Source organism: Cebus imitator, unplaced genomic scaffold (genome assembly GCF_001604975.1).
Source record: "Cebus imitator isolate Cc_AM_T3 unplaced genomic scaffold, Cebus_imitator-1.0 Scaffold213, whole genome shotgun sequence".
In the NCBI taxonomy this organism is placed as follows: Eukaryota; Metazoa; Chordata; class Mammalia; order Primates; family Cebidae; genus Cebus; species Cebus imitator.
In genome coordinates, this window is record NW_016107528.1 from 193282 (window position 1) to 208830 (window position 15549).

General features: G+C 35.9%; 1 protein-coding gene across 2 annotated transcripts in view; it reads right to left on the reverse strand.

Annotated features, from left to right (window-relative positions):
- The window catches only part of DHX29 (DExH-box helicase 29), a 49944-nt gene that overhangs the window by 17958 nt on the left and 16437 nt on the right, over positions 1-15549 (reverse strand). For both annotated transcript variants that reach the window (XR_001830965.2, XM_017548665.2), the window contains exons 7-13: positions 14677-14803; positions 13740-13898; positions 10197-10362; positions 9808-9931; positions 7788-8396; positions 5822-5965; positions 342-518 (exon numbers count right to left, since the gene is read on the reverse strand). Coding sequence is in view for 1 of the 2 variants with exons in the window: in XM_017548665.2 (XP_017404154.1) it covers positions 342-518; positions 5822-5965; positions 7788-8396; positions 9808-9931; positions 10197-10362; positions 13740-13898; positions 14677-14803 (1506 nt within the window). In the remaining variant the exon portion in view is untranslated. The remainder of the gene's footprint in view (positions 1-341; positions 519-5821; positions 5966-7787; positions 8397-9807; positions 9932-10196; positions 10363-13739; positions 13899-14676; positions 14804-15549) is intronic.

Here is a 15549-nt window from a genome sequence, read left to right on the forward strand (position 1 = left end):
GTTCCTTACTGCCAGATAGCCACTCTTTTTTTTTTCTCCCTAGCCACTAGATGACCAGGAAGGGTAGCTACTCTTAATCTGAATATAATGATTTTCATGTGAAAATAAAGTTTTATGTACTGTAGCCCTCAGGGCTTGAGTCAAAACCCTCCTTTCTCTCCTATCCAACCTCAGGCAAGGCAGTAGTAGCCATGTGATTCTTAAGGCTGTGTCTGTATCCTCTGTTGACTCATTGTACCTAGGAATAGTTCTGGGCTCAGACTACAAGGGCCCATCTCCTAGGGAAAGAACCTGGTGGGAATGCAGTTTCCGCTTATACACACATTGTAAAGAAAATTTACCTCAACAGGATAACTTCTTCCTGAAATTCTGAGAATGGGGCAATGTGTGAAATATGTAGAAAATTTTTCACTATCCACAGTGGCACTCATTAGAATCAAGTGTAGATCAGAACGTTTCTGTAAAATTTCTTTCAAGATAATTAGTAGGAAGTCAGACTGGACACTTCTTTCATGAACCTAGTTTTATAAAGGGAATAAAAAAATTCATCATATATTGCATAAATTCTATTAAGAGACTTAAACAATCAGACATCCAGATTTACTAAAAGTTATTCAATATTTAAGTACATTCAGTACATATGTGAGGAGGAAGAAGCTGTATGTTTTAAATAAAGCAGATCTTCAGAACTGAAAATAAAATCATTCTCTAAAATTGAAGCCACTGAAAATCAGCATATAGTGAACTAGAGTAGCCATGACAGCATGACTCTACCCTGTGAGATGGCTTGCAAATCAGATCAGATATAGCTGATAAGGCCGGATGCAACCCTAAATTTGAGGGGTGGGTGAAAAAGGAATTTCTTATTGCCAGTAGCTCATGTCTGTAATCCTAGCACTTTGGGAGGCTGAGGCGGGCTGATCACCTAAGGTCAGGAGTTTGAGACCAGCCTGGCCAATATGGTGAAGCCCTGTCTTTACTAAAAATACAAAAATTAGCCGAATGTAGTGGTGTGCACCTGTAATCCCAGCTACCTGGGAGGCTAAGGCAGGAGAATCACTTGAACCCAGGAGGTGGAGGTTGCAGTGAGCCAAAATTGTACCATTGTACTCCAGCCTGGACGAGAGTGAGACTCTCAAAATAAGAAGAAAAAAAGAAAGAGCTAATAAGAGAGTAAGGTATATCCCAAATTTCACTGAGAAGCAAGAGTGACTCCTAAATCTCTGCCACTAATATAAAATTATACTGTCTTGTTTTTTACTTCCATATCTTGGGAAGTAAAGAAAATGAATGAATAAATAAATACAATAAAGAAAAAAAGAAAAACTATACTGTCACTATTACAAGACAGATGGTTCATCTACTAGGTAGAAAAAGAGGAATTAACTATCAGGAATCCGACAGAATCTCTATCACTGTCAGAAAAAAAGGGTTTTATGCTCTTGCAACACATGCATTTTAGGGAAGAACACAGATGAGGTATACTGTCAGAACTTTAGTATCTGTTGACTGTGCGAATCTATCTTCCAAGTTTCTGAACTGTGAGTTATTTCTACTCCATTTCATAACAGATTTAGGGTAGCACAAAAGGATAAAGTATATCAAGATAACAAAACAGCCTTTATCATTCATTTGTCTGGAAGGGAGGCAGTGGGGGTTAAGTGTTCAGGCTCTGGAATCAACTGCTTGGGTCCAACTCTTGGCCACTTACAGTGTGACTTAGGGAAAGTCATTTAAATATTCTGGGTCTATTTCTTCTATAAAAGGAGAATACAAATAATACAAATTTCGGAATTGTGATAATCAAATGAGATAATACAAAGCCCTTACAACTTTGTAAGAGTCTAACAATGAGTACTTAGCATTGTGCTAGATGCTGGATTTTAAAAAGCAACCAAGAGAGTTATCTTCCTTTAAGAGTTTTGGTGTAGTATGAAGATATTGTATACGATGATTTGAAATTATATATGAAAGACAGCTAATCCAGATGGTCAAGAAGCCTACTAAGACAAATGCCATTGATGCTGAGGACTGAGGGATGAGTATGAAAAGAAAAAGAGGAGAAAGAAATGGCATAAAAAAGGAGAAAAAAGCGTTTATGTCAAGGGACACGGCATGTATGAATTCATGGTAGAAAGAAGATTCATACTAACTTTCAGAAACTGGAGAAACAAAAACAATGACTTGAGCATGGGATGGGAGTCAAGAGATAAAGCTGTTAAGATACTCAATAAACTGCCCTGTAAGGCCTTGTAAACTGTGTTTAGGAGTTACGACTTTATCCCAGTGAGTTAGGAAGGGCAGTGATTCAAGCGTTTTAAGGCAGAAGAATCATGTGGTCTGAGTTTTATTTTGAAAAGGATAATCCTTGCTACAATGTGGAAAATGTAGTGGTGGAGAGCAAAACAAAGCAGGAAGTTTAATTTATTAGAGGTTTTTGTAGTAATTAAAGAGATAATGGTGGGCTCTCCACGGTAACTCCAACGAATACAGAGAAAAGTAAATGTACTTGAGAAAGGCAAAATAAAAGGACTAGGTGATTGGATTCAGGGGATGTGGGAGAAAGAAGGAAAAAGAGACGCTCTTACTTCGGTGGTTTGACTAGGTGACTCGGGATCATTCAGAAATCCAAAAGAGAGGAGAGGGGGCAAATTATAAAAGATGAATAGGGAGGAGAAATGTTGAGTTATGGAACTACTGAGTTTGGAGTTCTTGAGACTGAAAGTATCTAGAAGGTAGCTAGATATTTAAGTCTGAAGCTCAGGAAAGAAATCTGATGGATGACACAGATCTGGAAAACTTCATCAAATAGATGGTAATTTATACAAATAATAATTTTTTTGTTTGTTGTTTTGAGACAGGGTCTTGCTCTGTTGCCCAGGCTGGAGCGCAGTGCTGCTATCACAGCTTACTGGAGCTTTGACTTCCCAGGCTCAAGCAATCCTCCACCTCAGCCTCGCAAGCAGATGGGACTATAGGGACTACAAGCAAAAGCCACTAAACATAGCTTTTTTTTTTTTTTTTTTTGAGAAAGGAGGTCTTCCTATATTGCTCAGGCTAGTCTCTTGAGCTGTAGCCTCAACCTCCCAAATTGCTGGCATTGTAGGTGCAAGCCACTGTACCTGGCCAGATTTTTTTTTTAAAAGGAAAAAAATAAGGATAGAAAATAAAAAAGAGCAAATAAAAGTGCATACTACCAAGTATATTTGGTATAGATGGGCAGAAAATCTGGCTGTAAGCACACTAGCAGGCATCAAGAAAATCTACTCAATTCTCATACTGACTACAAACTAAAGTCACACAATTCCTAGTATTACGGCCAGAAGGAGCATTGTCCTGTCTTCATAAAGAGGGTCCTGTATAACGTCATGAACTTTGTCCTGACATCTCTTACAATAAATATTTAACATGATGATGAATTTCACTTCTAGGCTTTTTTTTACTGCTGCAGTGTCTAAGAGGTTGATGGTATCACATTGAAGCTCAATTCAGTTAACTGTGTCTACAAATGGCTAATACAAAACCATCAAAGCAAACAACTTCCTGAAGTTGGTCTGGTTTTTAGAGTTCATCCTGATCTATATTTACCAAGTAATTTTCTGGTAATAATTTGGGGTTGGACAGAACTTATTAACTGCTACAGATATTTCAATTTATTTAACAGTAAGGATTTCTCACTATAAATATATTGTAGTTTATTTTAAGAATGATAATAAGCAAAAGAAAAAAAATAGCATTTTGGCTCATGTTGACCCTTGATGATACTGATTTTAATCTAGGTATTGGTCATACAAAGCCACAATTGTGACATCTTACCCCTTTTCCCTTGCCACAGGAGCCCATGGGCCAGATAAAGCAGCCATTCAGCCTCTTTCTGTTGACATCTTAGTGATAAAAGTGAAACCATCCCTATAAACTTTATAAAATTAATCAAGGAAGAAAAACATAAACTAAGCTTGCAGCACATTGAGCATTCATCATTAGGTCTGCTTGTTCTCTGACCTGCTTCTTCATAGTAGTTCACTGCCTATTTTCCTAGAATCACACAGACCCTAGATTAAAGTTCCCCTTAATTGCTCTTTAGATAACTTGAATATTATAAAATGCTAAGTTTTTCATTTGAGATATTCCTCAGGTCCTATGTACCAGTGAAACTACTGACTCAAAGCTGATCTGAAGGACCCCACTGGGGCCAGCTGGTATGAAGGACACTACAAAGAGCTGATTCCCCAAAGAATGCAGTTTCTACATCCTGATGACTTTATCCCTTTACCCTGACCAATCAATGACCCAAATTTTCCAGTCCCTTGCCCTCCAAAATCCCCTTAAAAGCCCCAGGATTCTCAGGGAGATAGATTGAGGGTCTCCTCATCTCCTTGTTTGGTGCCCTGCAATCATTAAACACTTTCTGTGCTGCAAACTCTGTCTTAGTGCATTAGTCTGTTACTGCACAGCCAGCATACAAACCTGTTGGTCAACAGTACAATGTTCTCTCACATTACGGAATAAAGACTCCTTAGATAAAAATTCCTATCATTTATTTATTACCAAAATATTTATTTTAAAATGTCTTTACTCAAACTTATCCAATGAGAGGAAAATAGCTAAATAAATTATGGGTCCACCCCAATCATATATTAGTATAAAGCTACTTTTAAAAATCATGTTTTTGTTGACTAATGTGAAAGAATTATCAAATAAATACACATATTAAATATATACATATATAAATGTAAATTAAAGGCTAACATTGATTTTTTTCTGGATCATGAAATTATAGATACTTTTTCTTTTCATTTTTCTACCTTTCTATGGTTCTAATAATTTCTAACCAAAAGGGAGAAAAATAACCCAATAAAATGGATAGTCTATTAATCAAAAATCAGTGAATGACTCAACCTTCACTATTGCTTTCTGAACTTAGAGAATCAACAGACATTTACAAAAACTTTATATTGCGGGGACTTTTAATTTTATTTTCCGAATAAAAGGAATGCTATATATCTTATCTGCTCTTGAAAAATTATACACAAGCAAATTAGTTTATATATACTAGGCTGCTATGGCATAATTATAATGTGAAACTTTTAGTGTGATTCAATGTAAATGTGCATTCAAATTTGATTCAAATTATATCTTTGAAAGTGATATAGTGGTGAAGATTTCTTTTAAGAATTAGAGAAGATTCTTTAACAACTACATGTAATAGTTGAGAGGCAGTATACTGTTAATACAGACTGAAGCTAAATTGCCTGGATTTGAACCCCTAGCTATGAAATTACTGGCTTATGAAAACCTGAGCAGGCTGTATGACCTCTCTGTACCTCAGTTTAAAATAAGGATATCTGCTTCACTGGGTTACTGGAAGAATTAAATGAATTCGCTGCCTCTTGTCGTGTGTGTGTGTGTGTGTGTGTGTGTGTGTGTGTGTGTCACAAATGGTAAAATCTCGTCTCTACTAAAAATACAAAAATTAGCTGGGTGTGGTGGCATGCGCCTGTAATCCCAGCCACATGGGAGGCTGAGACAGGAGAGTTGCTTGAACCCAGGAGGTGAAGGTTGCAGTGAGCCAAGACTGTGCCATTTGTGAAATACACACACACACACACGTTATATATAATCCTTTGAACAGCATTAAGCATACAGCAAATATTATATAGTATTTATTAAATCAACAGGAGATACATTTGTTACAAGAAATTATTATATGTAAAGTATATAATAATTTAGTAAGAAAGAAAATGTTAGCTAATATTAGGAGTAACATCTTTTTAATAAAGAAATATTTCAGATTTCTGAATACAACTATAGAATCACTCACCTCATCTACAATAACATGAGACACATTACTTAGAAGACCATCTTCTTGAAGTTTCCTTAGCAAAACCCCTGTTGTACAATAGAGTAACCTGGTAGATTCACAAGCTCGAGATTCCATCCGGATCTGATATCCACACAAGGAATTCTAAAGGGAGAACATAAGGCCTTGATTAGATTTTCATGAGTAATATGCAAAACAAGCTTTCAAAAGTGAAGCAGAGGTGCTGATCTTGCTGCTAAATGAAGTACTGTAAATAATCTAGTATAATTTATTATATTAGTAATTATTAGTTTGTTAATATATTAGTAGCAAATCTATCTAGTGCAATTTATTATTAAAAGCATTTCCCATGGTCTTCAACTATATAAGGCTATAAAATATATTTTGGCAAATTTGAACAGAAGAACTTTTTTTTTTTTTTGAGATAGAGTTTCACTCTTGTTACCCAGGCTGGAGTGCAGTGGCGCAATCTTGGCTCACTGCAACCTCTACCTTCTAGGTTTAAGCAGTTCTCCTGTCTCAGCCTCGCATGTGGCTAGGATTACAGGTGCATGCCATCACAACTGGCTAGTTTTTATGGTTTTAGTAGAGATGAGATGTCACCATTTTGGCCAGGCTGGTCTTGAACTCCTGACCTCAGGTGATCCCCCTGCCTTGGTCTCCCAAAGTGCTGGGATTAGAGGCGTGAGCCACTGCTCTGGCCCCACAACCTTTTGTTTGAGAAAAAGCTGTTCACCTTCTTTAAATACCTTAATATGCTTATGAAAACATTAATAAATGTTGAATTAATTTCTTCCTAAATAATCATGAAGCAAAATATTGACGTACTCAGGAATGGAATTTTAAGCAGCTTCTATAATTTGGTTTACTTTTTGTTTTTTTAAGACTAGTCATGTGCAGTAGTGAGAAGGGGGAATGGGTAGAACAAGGAGTTCGATCTGTAACTGACTGTGAACAATCAATTGAGATAACTCACACCCAGGCTACAGTGCAGTGACGTGATTTCAGCTCACCGCAACCTCTGCCTCCCAGGTAATTTGATGCACTTTTCTACCAAGATCTCATCAAACCTGCTGCCATTAAAAAGCAGCTCGTATAATACTAGTAGTGCCTAGTGGAATTTTAATGTAACATCCCCCATCACATTTTCTTTCTTACTCCCTCAGTCATTCCATTGTCTTATTTGTGTATATGTCTGTCATTCTCTAAGAGTAGAAACTGCCTTTTTTTTTCCTCTTCTATTCTATGACAGAAACCCAGACAATTTGCTAAATAGAAAACTTTTAATGAAGGGGCACCCAGTTTGGAGATAAAAATATTATATGCCACCTCTAGAAAGAACAATTCAAAGTAAAAATTATCAGAATTAAATGAATTTGCAATTCACCATATTTGGTTCAAATTAGTTTAATTAATTAAACTAATTCCTATACTTTGCAGTCACTCTGGTTAAGGTTTGGCCAGGTTTGCATATACTTACATGGCAAAATGCATGACAATAGATATTTAAGTATTTTTCTCATTTTTTCTTTTAAATATGGAGTTTGAACATACTAGCATTTTAATCTATACTGTTTTTCCCTTCTGCTCACTGAAAAGAATTAATGAAAATCATTCAGGAATACATTTCACAGAAAAGGCTGCAAAATCTTGAGATATATTTTAGTGAAATTTGAGTTTGTCCACATTCCTTGGCTGTTCAATTTAGCGTGTAATATATTTGAATACTCAATTATTATAGTTAATATATTTTTTTCTAAGAGAATTTTATGACAGACTACCGATAATCCTTTTCACAGGACAGTGGCATACTATCGCATCTATCAAAGAAAACATGAAAAGTGCCTGATATGTGCTACTGATCAACCAGTAACAGTGAAAACTCATATATGGTACAATTCCATTTGGATCACAAAAGCAAAGGTAATGTCACCATTCACTGAGGTGGAGGTGAATGACAGCTTACCCTTCCTCCAGGTCCATTTTCACAGCCCAATTCATCACATACTCTGGTGGCTAAACTCACTGCTGAGATTCTTCGGGGTTGGGTACAGACAATGTTACATTTACTTGCTCCCCACTCATTTAGAAGCAAATCTTCCAATAGAAAATGTGGTACCTGGGTACTTTTACCACTCCCTGTTTCACCTGCCACAACCACTACCCGGTGCCTTTTAAGAGTTTCAACAATAGAATCCCGATGTTTAAATACAGGTAACTGTTGTCTTTCCTTCAGAAGTCTTTGATACTTAGGTGTGCTTTGCAACTTTCTAAAGAGATTCCTAACAGGTTCCAAATCTTCCACATTTGCTGATTCCAAGGACAGTGCAGAAAAATCCTCATCCGAAACTAAATTTTCCCAAGATTCCTCAGGATCTTCAGAGTTTTCCCTCTTATTTTCAGAATGCTGTTGTTGCTGTTGTTGCTGCTGTTTCAATTTATTTAGAAGCTTGGCAATAAAAAGATCACGTGGTTTATTGGTTTCCATTTTATTTAACTCTTCCCTTTTCTTTTCTGCATCACTCCACTCCAGCCAAACGTCTCGGTAAGTGGGAGGAAGTAACTGATGAACTGACTAAAGGAAAAATAGGGGTATGTTATTTTTACTAATTATTCAATACAGAAATTCAATAGATTAGCACTTAAAAGTATAGCTATATTCATCTTAAAATGTAATTTGACTCAAATTATTATTTTAATATATGTATGTGTATGATGCAAATTCAAAAATAGCATATCATATTCAGGCTTCTTGACTGACTAGCTGTGTAACCTTGGGCAATGCACTTAACCTCTATGTGTCTCAGCTTCTGCATTTTTAAAATGGGGCTAGTAATTGTACCTCCCTTATAGGCATATTCTGAAGTTAAATTAGTTAAGATATGTGAGGTGCTTATTCTTGGAACATGTTAAACTACTGAATAAATGTCTATTATTTATTCCTATAGTGGCACTACATAAAATATTAATGAACCATAAAGCAGTTCTTTTGAGATTCTGGCAGCTGTATAATGTGACAGATGTCAAAGTATTTTAAATGAACTATACTGGATGGAATCTAAGTTATCTTAATTCTGTGCTATAAAGAACCCACAATTATCTCTCTGACACTGATAGTCTTTTTTATCAAGCAAATAGTTCATAGTGCCTTACTTTGCAAAATAGTTCATAGTGCCTTATTTTTCAAAGTAAGGGAAATAATGCATTAAGAACTTTTACTGGCAAAAATAGGAAAAGAACTACTGTCCAGAGTTACATTAAATCAGTGTCTAAAATTTTCAATGGTTCTAATTTTTTCTGAATAAACACATTTACTGTAAAAAGGAAATACTGACAATCCAAAATTTAAAAAAAAGAGTATTATGTTCTTTTAAAGAGCTTCCTTCAGTAGCATTTTATTTTAATCTTTCCTGAAACTGCAAGTGTATTGTTAATATAACCTAAAATTGGGTAATGAAAGCAATGTCTATATAATTTTTTTAAGTTGGAGAGACAATATAACATTAAAGGAAAACAAACTTAAAAAACGTTCAGCCTAGGCAATATAGTAAGACCCTGTCTCTATAAAAAATATTTTTTGGATGTGGTGGCATATGCCTGTAGTACCAGCTACTCAGGAGGCTGAGGCAGGAGGATCACTTGAGGCTGAAGTGAGCTGTGACTGCCACCACACTCCGGCCTGGGCAACATAGCAAGATGCTGTCTCAAAAAAACCAAAAATTCTCCTTAATTCAACCATGCTAACAACTGTTTTTAGCATAGGTAAATTAGCATGGCTCCAAAAGTCGGATCATCGTACCCTCTCTTTCAGACTTCTGATCTCAGAGGAAAGAAAGATTAAACTGTGTTTAGGGTTGAAAGGAAGCCAAATTAGGAATAATGAGAAATGAGGATTAATCAGAAGAAACAGTCAATAAAGAGAAAACTGAATGATAATTAAATGCTGCCTTCTACATACAGATATAATTAGGCCTAAAAAATCTTACCTGCCCTTTAACTAAACGATAAAGGGCTAAAGTAGCTCCTAGGTGCTGAGCCTGCATGCCATCCTCTGTTAAGATTGTAGGACACACGACCAGGACATCATCTTCAGACTTGATTACCCTAACCCTACAAAGAGGCAAAAACAATTTTAAAAAATAAAATTGCTAAAGTCAGATAAAAAAAATTCAGAATTCCATTAAAATTAAACTTAAGCTTGTTAATTGTTTAAGTATTTCCATGGAAGGCCTGTATTAGATAACAGTAATCTATCAGACAATAAACCTGAGATGTAGATTAGAGAGCTTCCTAAATGTCTGCTTAACTCACAGGAAACAAAAAATTTCCACCTTAAATTTTTCTAAAGTTCATTGAATCAATTAAAAACACATACCTACATTTCCAGTATCTGCCTACTGGAACTTTTTCAAAGGAAGGATTTGGACTCTTGGGAAGATTCTTCCTGACCCAATCAATCAGAAATTGTTTGGGAGATTTTCCAGTCCAACTTCGAGCAGTATAGTCAAAATTTCTTATATCATGAGGTTCTTTCTTTTTATCTAAAATGGTAAACAAAGATTGGTTCTTTAAAAATGGTCATGCAGTAATATACATTCTCTTTTCAGTGATTAAAGTCCTCTTGCTTTGGAAAACAGCACTTTCAGAAGAGAATAGGTGAAAAACGGAGAGATAGAAAAGCTTGATTTTCTCTAAGTAACTAAAGGAAATCCTCAATGGATAGAACTAGGGAAAATTCTGAATCTTTAAAAATAATTGAGGAACTTAAGTATTCTTGTAAAATATGATACTATCCATGTGATGAACTTAGGATACTACAAATTACAACGTTTGGAAGCCTACTCTGTAAGTAAAATCATTAAAAAAATAGAAATCGGATGTCATTTCTAGGCTTATCAGCTACCTGCCACCACCATCTGTACCGGCACTACCCTCAGTAGCTTACTGATACAGATAAAGTCCAAATTCCTTACTATTCTCTGCCTATCCTTTGCCACTCTTCCCTCTTGTTCATTATGCTACAATCACAATGGCCATCAGTCAGCTCTTCAATGCTCTAAGTATGCCTGTCTCAGAACAGCAGCCATGGCCACATGTGGTTAGTTAAATGTAAATTATTCAGTTTCTTTTCTTTTTTTTTTTTTTTGAGACGGAGTTTCACTCTTGCTACCCAGGCTGGAGTGCAATGGCACGATCTCGGCTCACCGCAACCTCCGCCTCCTGGGTTCAGGCAATTCTCCAGCCTCAGCCTCCTGAGTAGCTGGGATTACAGGCACGCGCCACCATGCCCAGCTAATTTTTTGTATTTTTAGTAGAGACGAGGTTTCACCATGTTGACCAGGATGGTCTCGATCATTATTCAGTTTCTTAATTGCATTTCAAATGCTTCATGCTCATATTTGGCTAGCAGCTATGACATTGGATAGCAAAGATATAGAACATTTCCATCATTGAAAATTCTGTTGAATAGTGCTGCTTTTTTTTTTACCTTTGACTTCCAACGTACCATCTCCTTGGAAGGACTGTTCCACCAACTTGTCATCAAGCTAACTAAAGCTAAACATCAAGCTAAACATCTGTCAAATCTCAGAGTAAATGTCATTACAGCAAGGTCTTCCCAATCCAGATTAGACCCATTTGTTATCTATATTATTAGAAGCTACTTCCTTTGATAGCACACATCATAATTTGTAATTATGTATTTACTTGTATATATTTAAAACTTACCTTTCCTACTATGCACTTGAAGTCAAGTCAGAGACTAGGTTTTATTTATTACTTAACACACAATAAATACAGAGGGTGGGTGTGGTGGGTCACGTCTGTAATCCCAACACTTTGGGAGGCCAAGGCGGGTGGATCGCCTGAGGTCAGGAGGTCACCAGCATGGTGAAATCCCGTCTCTACTAAAAATACAAAAATTAGCTGGGTGTGGTGGCACACACCTGTAATCCCAGCTACTCAAGAGACTGAAGCAGGATTATCACTTGAACCTGGGCGGTGGAGGTTGCAGTGAGCCGAGATTGTGCCACTGCTCTCCAGCCTGGGTGATAGAGTGAGACTCTGTCTCAAAACCACCCCCACAAAACAGTAAATACTACTCAAGAATGAATAATTTTAAAAACTGACAATTTAGTGTGGGACTAAACTAACTATAACGTAATCTGATAAATACTATACTTGCTATATCAATAATTAACTCAGAATTTTTTTTAAAAAAATAATTAACTTAAAAACTTTTACAGTTTTTAGAAGAACATCCAGTCTGGTCTTCTAAAAACTATAATGTGTGGCCAGGCCTGGTGGCTCACACCTGTAATTCTAGCACTTTGAGAGGCTGAGCCAGGCAGATCACCTGAAGTCAGGAGTTCGAGACCAGCCTGGCCGATATGGCAAAACCCTGTCTCTACTAAAAATACAAAAATTAGTTGGTTGTGGTGGCATGCATTTGTAATCCCAGCTACTGGAGAGCCTGAGGTAGGAGAATTGCTTGAACCCAGGAGGCGGAGGTTGCAATGAGCCAAGATCATGCTACTGCACTCCAGCCTGGGCAACAACAGCGAGACTCCCTCCCAAAAAAAAAGGAAAAAGAAGGCCAGGTGCAGTGGCTCATGCCTGTAATCCCAGTGGGTTGGGAGGCCAAGGTGGGCAGATTACCTGAGGCCAGGACTTCAAGACCAGCCTGGTCAACATGGTAAAACTCCGTCTCTACTAAAAATACAAAAATTAGCTGGGCATGGTGGTGCACGCCTGTAATGCCAGCTACTCGGGAGTCTGAGGCAGGAGGATCATTTGAACCTGGGGAGGTGGAGGTTGCGGGGAGGTGGAGGTTGCAGGGAGCTGAGATTATGCCATTGCACTCTAGCCCGGGCAACAAGAGTAAAACTCTGTCTCAAACAAAACAAACCTATAATGCAAATTATAGTATTATGATAAACAGTATAAATGTGTGATAAATACTATGCTTGATGGTCTTCTAAAAACTATAATGCAATCTGATAAATACTATATACTATTATACTATTTACTATTAGTAAATAGTATACTATTATACTTTAGAATATAATAAATACTATACTATTTACTATATACTATTACTTTTAAAAAATGATTAACTAAAAAACTTCTATAGTTTTTAGAAGACCATCCAGTCTGGTCTTCTAAAAACTATAATGCAAATTATAGTATTATAATTAATAGTATAAATGTTATCTGATAAATACTATAGTCTTTTAAAAACTATGATGCAATCTGATAAATACTGTACTTGCTATATCAATAATTAACTCAAATTTTTTTTTTTTAAATAATTAACTTGGGAGCACAAAGAAGTACATGATTACTTGTCTGGTGGTATAGAGGGAATTAGGGAGGGCTTAGAGAAGAGGTGCTGTTTGTGTTAAGTCTTGATTGGGAACAGGTTGGCCACACAGGGGGTAGCAAAATGAGCAAAGTAATGAAACTATAAAACAGCCAGTGTTTTAGAGTAATGTGGCTGAAGTAATAAGCCAAGGGAATAAGGTAGAAAGGTAGATTGTGGCAGAATGCAAAGGACTCAGAATGCCATGCTAAACGATTTGGACTTGTTACTGATGTCAGTAGGCTCATAGCCATTAATGGTTTCTGGCAGGAAACTAACATTTAGAGATCTGTGTTACAGAAATATAACTCTGGCAGCAGTCTGGAGATGAATCAGAGAGAGATGAGACTGAGGCAAGATATTTATTTGTAATAACTAAATGCTGAACATATATGTTATCATAATCGTTAATACTTTTTCGAGACAGCTTATAAAGTGTAACTTTACTGTCATTTTATGTACTTTGCCAGAATGCAAAGTAACGAATTTTACCATTATATATTCCTTGACATTTTATTATTTATAAATTATACCCTGACCATCTTCCCTTCATTTTACCTTTCTCTTCTTCAGTAGCAGCTGCAGATTTTTCAAATAAATTAAAGTTCAACGCACTTTCTCCTTCTGTGGCTACAGGAGGCTTTTTTCTTTCATTTTGTTGATGTGAAATCTTTATGGCTGGGTTAAATACTGGATGGTCTTCTAAAGTTTCCATTTCTACCAAGAAAAAGATAATGTTTAGTTTTATGGTTTTAAAAAAATTTATTTATCTTTTATTTATTTACTTTTTTGGTCTTTATACACCAGGAGTTTCATGATTTCCATGCCTTATTTTGCAAAACGGTTCAAAAAAGTGCATTTCTTCTTTTTCATTGGAGCTAATTATTTAATAATTTCCTATTAGGAATCTGTGCTAGGAGTCAGAGGCAATTTATTAACTTTCACAACATATACAAAAACTTCTAAAATAAATTATTTAATAAGTGTAATATGCCTGGAAAAACAAACATCTTCATTAGAAGTAGATACTAATGGAACTGTATTCACCTTCCTTGAATGACAATGGTATTTTATGGTATAAATCATAGGTTGGCAAACTATGTCTTGTAGGCCAACACTGCCTGTTTTGTATGGTTTGCAAGCTAGAATGGTGTTTACATTTTCAAGCGGATATAAGAATATTTGGTGACATGATACAATTATTTGAAATTTATAGTATCCATAAATAAAGTCTGATTGGAACATAGCCATTCATTTTCGTGTGGTTTATGGCTGCTTTTATGCTGTAACAGCAAATTTGAATAGTTATAACAGAGGCTGTATGGCCCATGAAGTCCACAGTATTTACTACTTAGCTTATTATTTTAAAAGTTTGCTAATCCATGTATAATGTTTGAAAGGATAGGCATATTAAAAGGAAGCATCATCCATCCCAGGACGGCCAACAAATAGAAGGCAATTACATTTATACATCTAAGTATTTGAAAATGTTTACCTCTTTGAAATTTCCTTATTTTTTCTTGAGCCTCTTTTTGGCCTTGCTTGTTTTTTTCTAGTTTAAAGGTAGCTGCTTGCTCCTTTGCATCCAGCAGTTTTGCTGCAAGATGTAAGTACCTTTCGTTCTGTTCCAAATAAAATAATGAGGAGGGGGGAAAAAAAAGAAGAGCAAGATTAGTTTATCTATGGTCAATATATTGTATCAAAATCTGTGATATTTTTGCCTTATCCTTTGATCTAGCAAATCTACTTTTAGGAATTTTTCATAGAGAAATAAAACAAATGCATAGATTTCCAGGTACATAGATGTCTGGTGAAGCAACAACTACAAAAGAAAAACTGGAAATCATATATGGCACATCTCTACAGAGAAAACTATTTAGTCATTAGAAAATAAAATGAGGTTTGCTTATAGCCATTACTGAAAAGAAAAAAAAAAAGAGAGAGAAAATAAAATGAGGTTAGCAAAAGAAACAGGGTGATCCACATGGAGAAACTTCTTTGACCTGTTAGTATATTAAAGCAAACTGCAGAATAAAAAGTATGAGTTCATTTCTATATAAACTGTTTCATAAGTATGCATATTAAAGGATTATTCATACAGTAATAATAATACTCATCTGAATGTTAACTTCACATAATCTCTATCTTAAGGAAGACAGGAAAAAAATGCCTTCTGAGGAAAATGGATGTCATAACCCTCAAGGACATGATGCGACTCCTGAGCAAAAACTAGGAACTATTTAAAGTTAAACTCAAATTACTGTTTTTCTCCCTCTCAGGTTAATAAGTGACAGGAGATTAGAAACATAAAACCATGGATTGAAGAATGAAACACAACTGTTAAGGAAAAAGAGATAATTAAGCAAAC